Source organism: Ictidomys tridecemlineatus, chromosome 9 (assembly GCF_052094955.1).
Source record: "Ictidomys tridecemlineatus isolate mIctTri1 chromosome 9, mIctTri1.hap1, whole genome shotgun sequence".
NCBI lineage: Eukaryota > Metazoa > Chordata > Mammalia > Rodentia > Sciuridae > Ictidomys > Ictidomys tridecemlineatus.
In genome coordinates, this window is record NC_135485.1 from 53,194,106 (window position 1) to 53,208,992 (window position 14,887).

At 33.7% G+C, this 14,887-nt stretch overlaps 1 protein-coding gene across 13 annotated transcripts in view; it reads left to right on the forward strand.

The window, feature by feature from the left end:
• Positions 1 to 14,887, forward strand: part of Rufy3 (RUN and FYVE domain containing 3) — a 75,963-nt gene that overhangs the window by 29,319 nt on the left and 31,757 nt on the right. For 8 of the 13 annotated variants that reach the window (XR_013425813.1, XM_078021383.1, XM_078021380.1 and 5 more), the window contains exon 2: positions 5,353 to 5,406. The exons of the other annotated variants lie outside the window; for them this stretch is intronic. Coding sequence is in view for 7 of the 8 variants with exons in the window: in XM_078021383.1 (XP_077877509.1) it covers positions 5,353 to 5,406 (54 nt within the window). In the remaining variant the exon portion in view is untranslated. The remainder of the gene's footprint in view (positions 1 to 5,352; positions 5,407 to 14,887) is intronic. 13 annotated transcript variants of the gene reach the window in all.

Consider the following 14,887-nt stretch of genomic DNA (forward strand, 5'->3'; position numbering starts at 1 on the left):
TTTTGTAGAGGAACAGTGAAACAAATGTGTCCCTAAATGGCCTCTTGAGTAATCGTTTAATTTTTATATATTATATATTCTCAAATAAAAATTTCTTTGATATTGTATTGAAAATAATGGGATATTTTTATTATAGAAAATGTCTTTAGTATTGGTATATATATTTTAATAAAAACAACATTATTTTGCTAGTTATAGCAATTATATATTTGTATTGAAAAGTTATAGAATATAAAAATATAAAGTACAAAATAATGCATTTCACATAAAATTCTAACACCTTCAGCTAACTACTATGAAATATCTACATACAATATTTTGCATTCATGCAATGTTACGCATGTAGATCTTATCATTTCTGTGTCATGTGACCTGCCTTTTTTTCTCTTATAGTATCTTTCCACACCAGTAAATAGAAATCTCTACCATTTTATTTAATGCCTTCAGTTGATTGAACATGCCATAATTTCTTTGACTATTGCCTTACAGACATTTGGATTGTTTCTAAATTTTCTTATCACGTATAGTTTTGGTAAATAGCAGTATGTACAACTTGAACATTTTACCAGTTTTAATTTGTAGAACTGGAAGTTCTAGATCAAATAGGAATACTTAAGTTTTTTGTTAACATTTCCAAGGTCCTTGAAATATTTTAAAACGTGTTTAATAGCATGGTATTATGAAATCTCATACTGGCTACTCCTTTACAATTTTATTGATTGGTTGATTTTGTCTTTCACTGCTGCAATTGGTTGCATTTTCCCATATGTATTAAAATCTAAACATTCCAAATGATACAGTTGTGAGTTTTTCTTTTTAAGACAGTATATTCAGCTTGTGGAGACTTTACGTTTTTTTTTTTTTTTTAAGACTACTAATAGGGCCCTAAGCAGGAAATACATTTTGCTATTACTCGTGCCATGAGAAATTTTACACTTTTTAAAAATCTCTAGTTTGCTTTCTGAGACAAGGGCTGTTGGGATTTTCTTCCCCTTTCTTGGAACTATAGAACTTAGGCTATGTATGAGATGTACTACATTTCACCTCGGACTCGTACAGTGTCCAGTCCTGAAGGCAGCAGCTTCCCAGCTTAAGTCTCTCAGAGCTGTCTCTACCAGTGCAGCCATTCAGGCAAGAGGGCAAAGGGTCTACTGATGGGGCACTTTTTTCTTAGCCCCTCACTCCCCATCAGGCCCTGTCCTCTTTAGGCTTCCAATGTTATCTGCTAGACTTAATCTATTTTATCTTCACTTATGTTTTTCATTATTAATTCCTTTTTAACTTGGTGTCATAGTTACTTAGATCTCCCCAAGGTCAGTGTCTTCTGCTGCTTTCTATAAAATCTTTTGCTCACCATAAATATGTAATCAATATTAAATGGTTCAAATGTTGATAATTTAATGTTTTATGTTTTCTAAGACCATTTGTAAATCCTGGCTGATATTTTTGGTTTTAGTATACTATGGGGAAAAGATAAACCTTGACCTAAATTACTGATTTATTAGAACAGGACCTCTTAGCATTAATGAAAATTAGCATGACAATTCCTTTGCTAATTTTTGCTATTATATTACCAAGCTAATTAAAGTATTTGTTTAATGGCACCTCAACTGTTAAATTTTTTATTTCGCTTACTTAATTTGGCATGTTTTTCCCTGTGTTTAATGTTTAGCTTAGTTTTTTTTTTTAAATCCCTTTTACTTATTTTCTTTTATTATGGCCAAAATGCTTATAAGAATCCAGTTTGGGGCTGGGTTTGTAGCTCAGTGGTTGAGTGCTTGCCTCTCATGAGTAAGGCACTGGGTTCAATCCTTAGCACCACATAAGAATAAATAAATGAATAAATAAATAAAATAAAGATATTGTGTTTGTCTACAACTAAAAAAAATATTTTAAAAAAAGAATCCAGTTTGTAGCCAAATAAGAGCACATAATACATATTACAAATGGTTTCTTATAAGCCTAAAGTTGACATTAAGTACCTATGATGTGCTAAGTTCTTAAAATTCATTAGTGTTTAATTTTTCAACAGCCCTTAACGGAGTTTTTGTGATCTGTCAGTATTTGGAGCTTCAGCAAGGCATTTCCCTGAGAAACTATGATACATTTGTAAAAATTCACATTCTAAATCAAAAACTTGTAACCTCTAGGAGACAAGCTAACTCCCAGGCCTTGTAAACTTTAACTGTAACTTCGCTGTTTATGGTAACACTGCTAAAGGAAGACTATATCAAGATGAGAGATTGCACAACCCTGGGTACATAAACAAGGGAGAATCACTTTTTGAGCCCATTCAAGTACTTCTCTGGAAGGAGAGAACTTAAGCCATATCCCTCATCCAAAGGAAAAAAGAAGCAACTATATAGGGAACATGGCCATGTTGGCAAGGAATGTTTCCCAGCCTTGTCTTTTGCCAACACCACAGGATGAGCCAGTGACCAATAGCTCATCCACTGTCCACAGAGCAGTGCCTGCATCCCAGCCCTGTCTCAACATCAAAGCCAGGGCCTCTCTGTCAGACCACACTGCTGTCATTAATTGAGTTACCATTTACCTTAAAAGCAAATAGTTAACAGCAGACCTGATTAAATATTTTCAGAGCTATATAATTAGTCTGCTGTTTCGTTCCTCTTAGATCTAAAACAGAATAATAGCCAGGAAAATAAGTAAGCCTTAAATAAACTGTGCTTCCTAATTCAGGGCCATTGTACAATTCCAGCCTTGTCTCTGAATTTCTTGACTAAAAAAAAGGTCTTTGTTCATATACACTTTTTTAAAAAGATTACTAAATTGTGTTAAGTGCACCATTTTAATCCAGGTGTTTGGAGTGGTGGCTGCAATGTTTCAATCCAGTCACATGGCATTACACACACTGCAGAGATGCTGCTTTGCCTAGTCAGTGTTTTGAGCAGAGATTCTGAGGCTGTATAGGCAAAGTAACTTTAGAAATTTCCCTTAACCATGTGCTTTAACATTTCTTTTATACATCTGGCACAATTCTGATTTGTGCAACTATGAATTATTAATTATTTCTAGAAAAAAATATTTATTAGAAAAATTTTAATCCAGACCTGTCTGTGGTAGGGCTTTAGATCTTTAGATTCCTCTTCTCTGTAATTTGTTAATGCGTATTATTATGATACAAAATAATGTTGATACACTGTGTGTGTGTGTGTGTGTGTGTGTGTGTGTGTGTGTGTGTGTGTTTTATTGGGGATATAACCAGGGCATTATACTGCTAAGCAAGCATTCTACTCTGAGCTACATTTCCAGACCTTTTTATTTTTATTTTGAGTGCAGAGTCTGGCCTTGTTCTTGAGATCCTCCTGCCTCCGCCTCCAAAATCACTGGGATTATAGGTGTGCACCATCATGCTCAGCTTGCCGTGCACTTCTTTGACTAATATATTAGATGCTGCCATTATTGTTTTAATAATTTGGATATATTCCAAAGGCACAATTTTAAAAATATATTTTACTAGCCAGGTGTAGTGGCACACACCTGTAATCCCAGCAACTCAGGCAGCTGAGGCAGGAAAGCTACAAATTCAAAGCCAGCCTCAGCAACTTAACAAGGCCCTAAGCAACTTAGTGAGACCCTATTTCAACAAAAATAAATAAATAAAAAGGACTGGGGATATAGCTCAGTGTTTAAGCACTCCTGGGTTTAATCCACGGTTATACACTCTAAAACTTAGCTATGCCCTAGCTCCTGATATCTATTCTTTATTACAACAAAATCCTGAGATGCTAAAATAAAGAGAAAACATTAAAAGGAAAAGACAGGTGAGCACCATAGCACATACCTGTAATCCCAGTGGCTGGGAAGACTGAGACAGGAAGATCATGAGTTCAAAGCCAGCCTCAGAAAAAGTGAAGCAACTCAGTGAGACCCTGTCTGTAAATAAAATACAAAATATGACTGGGGCTGAGGCTCAGTGGTTGAGTTACCCATGAGTTCAATCCTCAGTACAAAAAAAAAGGGAAAAGATAGCCCTTTTACCTTTCTGGGAGAGGTAGGTTCTCAACTGATTTCATTACCCTGAGAATCAAAACTTTATAAACTTAAAAAAAAAACAAACAAACAGAAAATGTGTCTGATAGAGATAGGCAAGTGCTCTAAATGGGACTTGCCAAAGGAAACGTCAGAGAGATCTCTGGTACCCACTACACATTTTTAGGTACCTACCTAGAAATTCACTTTCCAGATCTTTCTTTAACAAATCTTAGAGGATCTTTATATTTTGCTTTAGTAAGTAGGATTTTATTTGATTAGATGACAAGTATAGCTTCGAATTCAATAAAATAAGGAATAAAATGATTTGTAAAGTGACATACTTTTGACTTGGAAGTCTGTAGAGCAAATGATGTATATAGTTAAAAGTACATTCTTATGGATCTGTGATCCTACATAATATAGATCTGTAGCATATTATATTGTCTGAGGATTTTACCTGAAAACCACCTATGCAAAATGTCTAAATATATGTCAGCACCAATTTACTATAAAATTATAGTAGCCAACATTTGTTGTATTTTTTTCTGTGTAAGATAACTTCTAAGTGCTTTACATATATAGATCCATGAATCCAAAATTGTTTTTAAAATCTGTGGAAATCACAACCTATTTTCACAAATTTGCCAAAGCTCATTTGGTGAAAAAACATGACTAAATTTACTTGAGGCTGTTTGTAGTTCTTGTCCAATTTAATCTGAATATTCACTTATTTCTTGCAATAATATTAATGTGTTTGATTATGGGTGCTGCCTCAGATCATAGTAACTCTGTATGCTGAGTAAACAGTTAGCTTTATTGAATTTTAAGTGCTTTATTTTGTGTTTCTTCAAAGCAGCATCCTTTTCTTTTGTGTTTTAGGAAAGGACAGTGTAGAGGTGTTATTTTATTTGTTGTTAATTTAAGAAAAGTCACTCATTTGCATCTTGAGATTTGTCCTGGTTCTAAAAAATATTCAGCTTCACTGAGATGATGAAAATAAATGTTGAATGATGTTAATGTTGAATATACTTAGAATACAAAGTGTTTAATTTGGTTTCAGTAGAAAAAAAATCTCTGTTGCTGTTTTATGAGATATGCATTTTTCTTTATGTTAGAAACTTTTAAATTACTAATCTTATCTTTGAAACATATTTAGTAATCCTTGTTGATATCTCTGCGTAGTAGGTTATATTCCCAGACTTTTTCAACTGTTAATCTTTGATGAACTAAACAGAAAAAGTACTAAGAACTTCCCTTTCAGTTATCCTTTTGGAAATCTTATTTTAATAGCACTTTTCTTTCTTGGCTTGCATGACATTTTATCTTTCTTTTCCTTTCTTTTTGCCGTTTGCAAAGACTCTTGGGAGGATTTGACAGATTTGGTGGAGCAAATGCGCGATGATACAGAAGGTGCGTGCCACACCAACATCTTTCAGCTTTTTTCTTTATTTCTTTTTTAAATTTTCTAACCACCTTTTAATTGTTTTCCATAAGAAGGAGTGTCAGATTTAGGTTTTATTTTCCATGGCAGTAACTGAGAAAACTATGCTTGTGATTCCAAGTAAAATAGCATTAGTGTATATTTACACTGATCTTTTAGGATATTCATTAAATAACATGTTTAAAAGGGACATTATTTCAAGATCACATCAAGTTTTTCTATGGCTTTTTTTACTGGGAAGGATAAAATTTATCATATATGTATATGTACGTGTGCGTGTGCATGTGTGTGTGTGTGTGTGTGTGTGTGTGTGTGTGTGTGTGTGTGTGTAAATTTCACAGTGAAAAACAGATCCCAGGAATCTAAAGTATTCTGGAATGTTACTATGATTTGCACATTCCCAAGGTATTAAACACTTTCAGCTTTAACATATAAACAGCATTACTTTCTAATGGAATTATTTTGACAAGTAGCACATATTTTATAATACATGAACATTTCCCAAACCAAAAATTATTTCTTCTGTAATTCTTTCATATAAATATAACTGTATCCAAAACCAAGCTTACTTTGACCCTTTTCTCCAAATCAATTACTCAAATTTTTATTTCTGTCTATAGCACACCGTTCTAGTGTCACTGGGCAGAAACTTTGGGCCATTTTTGACTTCTCCGTTTCCTTAACAGATCTTCTCAATTCAACCCTTTCCAATTACTTCAGTTCTTCATGGCGAGCCATTTGATTCTCTTCCCCAAAATTCATTTTACATAAGTCTCTCAGATAAATCATCCCTAGTAAATTTTAACTACATTGAATCCCTGTTCCAAACTTATAATAGATCCAATGCTTTTGTAGGAAACAATAGGAAAGTTTCATCTCTTGTAATTATCAGCTACATAAATAGCCCTAAGACAGAACCCAGGTATCAGGGCCTTTCAGGCTTGATATAAACCAGTAAAGACATGTAGGAACACAAGAGGTCCAAGAGGCATTGTTTCCCCCACCATTTTACAGGTGAGGCACAGAAGAATGAGGAATTTTTTCCAACATCCCTCAAGGAATATGAGAGAGACAGATCTAATTGTTCTACATCAGATATTTAATTGTTCTAGGTCTCAGTGATGCCCTCTAACATCTGTTTAAATTACTTGTATGGAATAAACTGAATAAACGGGGAACTCTTTGTATTTCCCACCTAAATGTCTTATGTTGTATCAAAAAAGAAGTTTGACTATTGTCCCAACATGTTTCCAGAGATATTTCTAGGTGGTGTTTTTTGGCATGGAATTCATCAGGTAAAGATACCTAAAGAAGTTTGGAAAACTCCAAAAAGTAAAATTGATTATATTATGATATAGCAGCCCAATGAAGAAATCAGTATGATTTCATAGGGAATGCTAATACAAGCTTGGATTATGAAAGAACATCTACTAAAGATTAAAGAAATGTATATCTAGCCAAGATGTACAAAAGAATGGTTTTGGCAAATAAGTCACCAAATAAGCTCACTCAATGCTAAATCCAGTTGAATGGGCTTTTTTAATTTTGTTTGAATATAACAAGAAAACAGTACTAGTTTGTTACTGGAGGCTAGCAATTAAACCATGACCTGAAGCAAGAGAAGGAAGAATTTCCTTTTTACTTTTAGTTGTGAAACTCTTTAAAGTGTATAAAATAGAAAAAAATAGCATGATGGATTCTCTACCTCTATAACCTAGCTTCAGTAATTGTCAATATTTGCTGGTCTTACTCTGTTTCCACAGCTTTGTTTATGGAACATTTTAAACTGCAAATTTTACATCTTATCATCTATAAATACTTAAATACCACATCTAATAAAATTAGCAGTAATTCTTAAAAATATCTAATACTCAGCCCATTTTCAAAATCTGTTGATTGTCTCAAGTAGTGTCTTCCTGTTGGCTTATCTGAATCAAACTCCATGTAGGATATGCATTATTAAGTCTCTTATAAGTCTCATTAGTTTTTTTAAAATAATAGTTCTATTGAGATACAACTTATGTACTATAAAGACTATCACTTTAAAGTGTACAGGTCACTGGTTGTTAGTCACAAAATTGTGTGCTTCTGTCACCACTCTCTAATCCTAGAATATTTTCATCACCCTATAAAGATATCCCATACATATTAGTAGCCACTTTTATTTCTACTTCCTCTCAAGCCCCTGACAACCACTAATCTATGTTCTATCTCTATAGATCTGCCTATTCTGGACATTTCATATGAACAAAATCATAAAATATTTGGCCTTTGTGTCTGACTTCTTTCATTTAGCAGGTTTTCATTATTCATCCATGTTGTAACATGTATCATAACTTCATTCCTTTTATGACCGAATAATATTCTATTGTATGAATACTCAACATTTTGTCTATCCATTTATCTATTGGTGGACACTGGACTTGTTTCTACTTTGGGGCTAATTAGGAGAAATGATATTTTGAATAGCAATATGCGAAGTTTTATGTTTCACATTAGGACTATATCTAGGAGTAGAATTGTTAGATCAAATGGTAACCTTTATGTTTAACTTTTTGGAGGACTGCCAGTCTATTTTCCAAACAGCTGTACCATTTTCATTTCTACTAGCAATGTACAAGGATTTTAATTTCTCTATTTCCTCACTAACATGTTTTTTTCCTTTAAAAAAAAACTATAGTAGAGATTGTTTCTGGACTCTGAATATTCCATTAATCTATGTGTCTGTACTTAATAACAGTTCCGCATCATCTTGATTACTGTTGCTTTGTAGTAAGTTTTGAAATCAGGAAATGTGTCATCCAATGTTATTCTTATTTTTCAAGACTGGCTATTCTGGGTCCCTTGCATTTCCACATGTACTTTACGACAAGTTACCAATTTCTGCAAAAATACATCTGGGAGTTTGACAGGGATTGCCTTGAATCTGTACATCAGTTTGAGGAGTACTGTCATCTTAGCAATATTAAGTCTTCTGATTTATGAACATAGGAAGTATATTTATTTTGATCTTTTTAAATTTTATTCCACAAGATTTCATCATTTTCAGTGTATAAAACTTGCATCTCTTTTGTTAAATTTATTTGTAAGTATTTGTTCTTTTTGCTGCTATAATAAATGGAATTTATAATAAGAGATTAATAACAATAAAATAGAATAGTAATAAAAATATACTCTAATAAAATTAGGTGAATATGGTTGCCTCAAATGTTTTATTGTATTGTATATCTTAGCATACAATTTTTTCAGTTTTTCTTTTTCTTTTTTTACTTGTTGAGAACTTTTCACTTTTTCATGTAAAGATCTTTATAGCTTCTCTTTGGCATATACAAATAGCCAGCAACACTATTCTGACTTTGGGACCATTCTTAAGTAAGATGAGGGTTACTTGAGGCAATAGCACAAGATTTCATCACATGACTCAGAAAAGTCAGTATATGATTTAAAACTTACAAATTGTTTATTTCTGGAGTTTTCCATTTAATATTTTCAGACCACAGTTGACATCCTTCAGAAAACAAAACCTCAGAGAAGAGGAGATTGCTATACAATTCAGTTTTGTGTATTGATCTTGTACCCTTCAACCTTGCCAAACTCATTTATTAGCTAATACTTTTTCTGTGTGTGTGGAGATCCCCTCCCTGGCACCGCATACTGGGGATAGAACTCAGAGGTCCTCTATATCCCCAGCGTTTTTTCTTTCTTTTTTTAGATGATGTATTGCCAAGAGGCTAGCCTCAAACTTCTTTTGTACTGCCTCAGTATCCCAAGTCTCTGGGATTACAGGAGTATGCCACCATGCCCAACTTGTGTGTGTAGATTCTTTTGGGAATTTTTTTTAATATACAATATTATATCAACTACAAATGATTTTACTTCTTTCTTTCTTTTATTTTTTATTTTATTTTTTTTTTTTTAAAGAGAGAGTGAGAGAGAGGAGAGAGAGAGAGAATTTTTAATATTTATTTTTTAGTTCTCGGCGGACACAACATCTTTTGTTGGTATGTGGTGCTGAGAATCGAACCCGGGCCGCACGCATGCCAGGCGAGCACGCTACCGCTTGAGCCACATCCCCAGCCCCTTTACTTCTTTCTTTCCAGCCTGGATGCCTTTGTTTATTTTCTTGTCTAACTGCCCTTGCTAGACCCTCCTGTATAGGGTTGATTAGAAGTAGGGGGAACAGAAATCTTTGTTTCTAAACTTTGGGAAAGACTTCAGTCTTTTGTATTACTTTTTCATGGATGCCTTTTACCAGGCTAAGGAAGGCCTCTTTTCTTCCCAGTTTGTTGAGTATATTATTAAAGGATGTTGGATATATCAAATGTTTTGTCTGAACTGAGCATGGTGGTTCATGCCTGTAATCCCAGCTACTCTGGAGATTAAGGTATCACAAATTCATGGTTAGCCTGGGCAATTTAGCAAGACCCTGTCTCAAAATTTAAAAATTGAAAATGAAAAGGTTTGGGTGTAGCTAAGTGATAGCCCCAAGGTTTACTCTCCCCATACCAGTCCCCCCCCCCAAAAAAAAGTGCTTTACCCTTTTACCCTATTGAAATATCACAATTCAAATACTGTTTGTTCTTTATTCCATTAGTTTAGCATATTACATTGATTTTTATATGTTGTACCAACCTTGCATTCTAGTACAAATCCCACGTAGTCTTGCTACATAATCTTTTTTGTATATTGCCAGATTTGGTTTGTCAGTATTTTGTTGAGGATTTTTGCATCTATAGCCATGAAGAATATTGTAATTTTCTTATGTTCTTGTTTGTTTTGGATCTCAAAGAAATCCTAGTCTTATAGAATGAATTGGCAAGTTGCTTCTTCTATATTTTGGAAGACTTGTGAAGGACTGATGTTAATTCTTTAAATGACTGATATATTCCAGCAGTGGTTCTGACTTGGTCTGTGTTTTTGTTTTGTTTTGTTTGCAGTACTGAGGATTGAACCCAGAGCCCTCTACCACTGGGCTACATCCTAGCCCTTAACTAGCTCCTTTAACAGGTTTCAACCCAGAGAAAGTGTTACTTAAACAAATTTTCTCTTTATATCTATTGTGTAGAAGTACATAACAATATCTTAAATAGCATTAAGCAGAAAAGATAGATATGAATATAAATATATAGATAATCTAAAGGTCCTAAGACTCTGACATTTTTAGTAAATGAGAATTGATAAAGGTTCTCATACAAATAAATGTAATCAAACTAATTATTTTTAATTAAATTTTTTAGTACTTTAAGTTACATCTTTCACAATTAATGACAACTCATTTATGCCCACTTACATTCTAAAACAATTCTAGCAAAAATTCAAAATAGATTTACTTAGGAATTATTGATCTTTAGTTATTCCCAACATATAGGGTAAGTTTTCCTCTGTGTATTTTTCTGTTAGTGATTTTAATTTCATATAATAACTCCCAGGTATTATTGAAAAGCCTGAATAACAACTGTTTTGTTTCTTATATAAGATAAAGCTTTGATCTGACAAATAATCAGAAATTCTGAGGAATAACTGCTATCACGCTTCATAAATTATTCCCACTTGACCAGGAACTGGGTGTAATGTAACATACTGAATACTAGCATAATATTAAATATACCTTAGTTTCCCTTCAGTTATTTATAAAACGTTTGAAGACTGTGTATGAGCATTAGTCATTGCACTAGGAGGTGAAATGAGGTCTTGTTCAGATGAGTGGTTTTCAGAACAGTGTGATTCACCATCATTCTTAGTCGTGACTTTGGACTCAACTTTGTCATCACTATTAACTAAATGAGTTGTGTGACTCTAATTATATGGAAATTTGCAGTTCAAAAAGATGCAGTAGTCACATGGTCTTGAAAGAACTTTGATTGGAAAACCAATCAATGTAGCCTATTATTCTTTTTTTTTTTTTAAAGTATGAGGGATTTAACCCAGGGGTGCTTAACCACTGAGCCACATCCCCATCCCTTTTTATTTTTTATTTTGAAACAGAGTCTTGCTGAGTTGCTGATGCAGGCTTGAATTTACAATCCTCTTGTCTCAGCCTCCTAAACCACTGGGATTACAGACATGCGCCATTGCTCCTAGCTCATTTTAGCTTATTATTCTAACTGTATTCCCTACCAATGTGATTTGTACCAGCATCCATCTAATCACCAAAACTTGAAATGTAGAGATTATTTCCCATTCTTCAAGTTCTGCCTTTTCCTACATGTGCAAATGGTCATTGAGTCTTGAAATCATGACATTTTACCCCAGAATGCCTCTCAAAGCTATATCCCTCTTCTCTATACAGCATCCTCTATTGTAGTTTCATCTTTTATTACTCTGCTTAACTATTGTAGTAGTCCCTTTCTTACTCCCCAACTTTAGAGTTCAGGCTCCTTTTCAATTCATCTTCAACAAGAATGCTAAAATGACGTCTCAAAATTTCAAATTTTGTGACATCACACCTTACGTTAAAATCTTCACTGAGTTTAAGGTAAAAAACATACTCCTTAAATAATGTCCTTAGCAATCAATCCTGTCTCCGTCTTGTGTCATCCTCAACACTTAATGTGAATCGTAACTCCTGGCATTTTTTCTGAGTATGCCATGTTCTTTCATATTTCTATTTACCCAGTCTGTTCCTTCTATCCTGTTCCCTCAACATCTCTACTCCTATCCCTTCCTAACCTAATTTATTTTTGTCCTTTAATATGAACTTAAAAGTGTGAACCTCTAAAAATGTATGGAAACATATCTGCCCCTTAAATTTGAAGGGAAAATAGAGAATCAGGTCAGATGTTCTTCATCTGTATATATTCCCATAGCATCCTATGTATAGGATTTCTATTTGTAGTGATTTTGCAGTGCTTCTCAAAGTTGGAAGTACACTCAAATGTAGAGAAAATGATATTATACTTGCAGCCTGCCTGAACCCTAAAATGATGTCATTTTCTACTATATTTGCCTTAAAAATATGGAAAACTTACATTCAATTCTATAAATAGGCATATTTTATTTAATATAAAGACATGTAAAATTATTTTTCCTGGAATAAAACTGATCACCGTTAAAGATGATAATGTTTATCCTGAAATGTCTAGTGTTCACTATACACTGCCCCCTCCTGTTCTCCAGAAATTTTTATTAGCCAAGTTTGAAAAAGAGAAAAGTAAGCACTTTGATGGCAGGACACTAGGCCTGTTAACCTCTATATTCCTAGCATTAAGCCATGTCTAAGCACAATAGATGTTCACTATTAATTAAAAAGTAATTAAAAGAAAGTTCAGCATTGGAATAACAGTGTTAAATGTAAGCACTGTGAAATTTTTAAATTTTTGTTATTATTCTTATAGAAAAAATAGGACTAATAACACTGTGAAAAATTATACTTTTTTTTTTTCTTTTTTTGTGCAGCTGAGGATCAAACCCTGGGCCTTACACATGCTTGGCTAGTGTTCTGTGACTGAACTACAACCCAACCAAAAAATTATGCGTTTCTTAAAAAAATCATTCTGTCCTATACCATGTGACAAAATCTTTTTTTAACTTTTTGTAAAGCACAAAATACATAAGAAGACCACGTATGTAAGCTTTCACAAACTCAATAAACTTTTGCATAACCAACATCCAAATTCACAACAAAACTTTACCTCTGCTTTCCCTCTGTGCTTTCAAGTCATTGCAGCCCTTTTTATAGCATAGATGAGTTCTGCAGAGTTATTTTATACTCAAATACATTTTAAGACAAGTAATAAAACAGAAAAAGTTTAGTAGTTACTTTTAGTAATTTACTAACTAGGAGACATAATTAAAAATTATTTATTACTGATCACATTATTATTTACTGTCTAACACAAAAATGTTAATAAGCATTAAATAATACTTATTGTAACTTCTATGTTAATTAACTATGAGAAGTACATTCTTTTAAGCTCTTATGTCTAGTAGTCATATTACCTGGTTCTTGTTTGACTTTTGTTTGTTTAAACTGGCAGTTCTCAGCAGGAGGAGGGGCCTCCATTTTTTTTTTGTCTCCCAGGGGGCATTTGGTAATATTTGAAGACAGATTTGGTTGTCATAACTGAAGGATTCTACTGACATCTAGTGGGTAGAGGCCTGAACTACTGTGAAACTTACTGTGACTTACTGCTTGTCACAGTTTACAGCCTGCTTCTAATCTAGTGAGAATTAGTCCCATGGGGAAAGCTAGATTTGAAGTAAAAAAACATGCCCCCCATCAAAAATAATTTCCTACATCAAAATGTCAGTCATACCAAGGTTGAAGGTAGAGTTTAATAAAGAATGGTGGCACTAATCTTTCTATAGCCTGTTCAACCCAATCCCAAACCACATGTTCAACATTTTTGCTACTGATTACAAGAGAAACAAAATGAGACAGTGTAGATGGGTTGGTGTGAGTACTTCTGCAAAAACCTCTCAGCATGATATTAACTTCAAATCTGGCTCTCCCCATGGGACTAATTCTCATGAGGACTAGAAGCAGGGTTGTAAACTGCCACTAGTGGCATTGTTAAATTTTGTTAATTAGTTTGTGAATTAAAGGTCTACAGGCTTGAAGCACAGCAAGTGTAGCCTTATAGGCAGCCAGTTATCCCAGTCCAACAGCAGTTTCCCTGCCACCTATTGCGAGGGGTTAAGTGGGGAGTCAGTTGTTCTCCACATTCATGCCCATACACCCAGTGATTAGAGAAAGTCTGAAACATAGTAATACACAAACGTGCTGGTAATAAGTAGAAATTAATATTTGACAAAGTTATTCTTCATGGCTATCTTTCAGAAAATAGTTTTGTGTATATTTCACTATGAGCTTATTCTACCTTGTATGTTTTTGTGCTGAGGCTCAAGCTCACAGTCTTGTGCGTGCTAAGCAGACACTCTACTGCCAAGCTACACCACCAGTTCCTTCCTGTATCCTTGACAAGTTGATCTACCATGACCCAAGAGAGCTGCATTTGAACCGTAGTCCTAAAACATTTGTTTATATGTGAGAAATAATTAATTGGAATGTGGATAAATTTTTACTTTCATATAAAGTATTTCTCTAAAAATATTACCTGAAGGGGTGGGGTTGTGGCTCAGTGGTAGAGCGCTTGCCTAGCATGTGTGAGGCACTGGGTTCGATCCTCAGCACCGCATATAAAGATATAAAATAAAGGTCCATTGACAACTAAAGTATATTTAAAAAATATGTATATTACCTGAGAAAATACTAAACATACCAAGATTTGTATAGTTGGAACTATAAATGTGGATGCCCTTAAACTTAACGGAGAAAATTAGATTAGAATTTGGCCATTTGACTCTACTCATTTAACTGTGAAAGCAGATATAAATGAAAACATTGTGTGAACAAAATTATTTGGGATAATTTTCGTAAAATAGTTTTATATTAACTGCATTATCTGTGTTATGAAAGCACATGATTTAATTAGTACTTTAGTTTTCCTA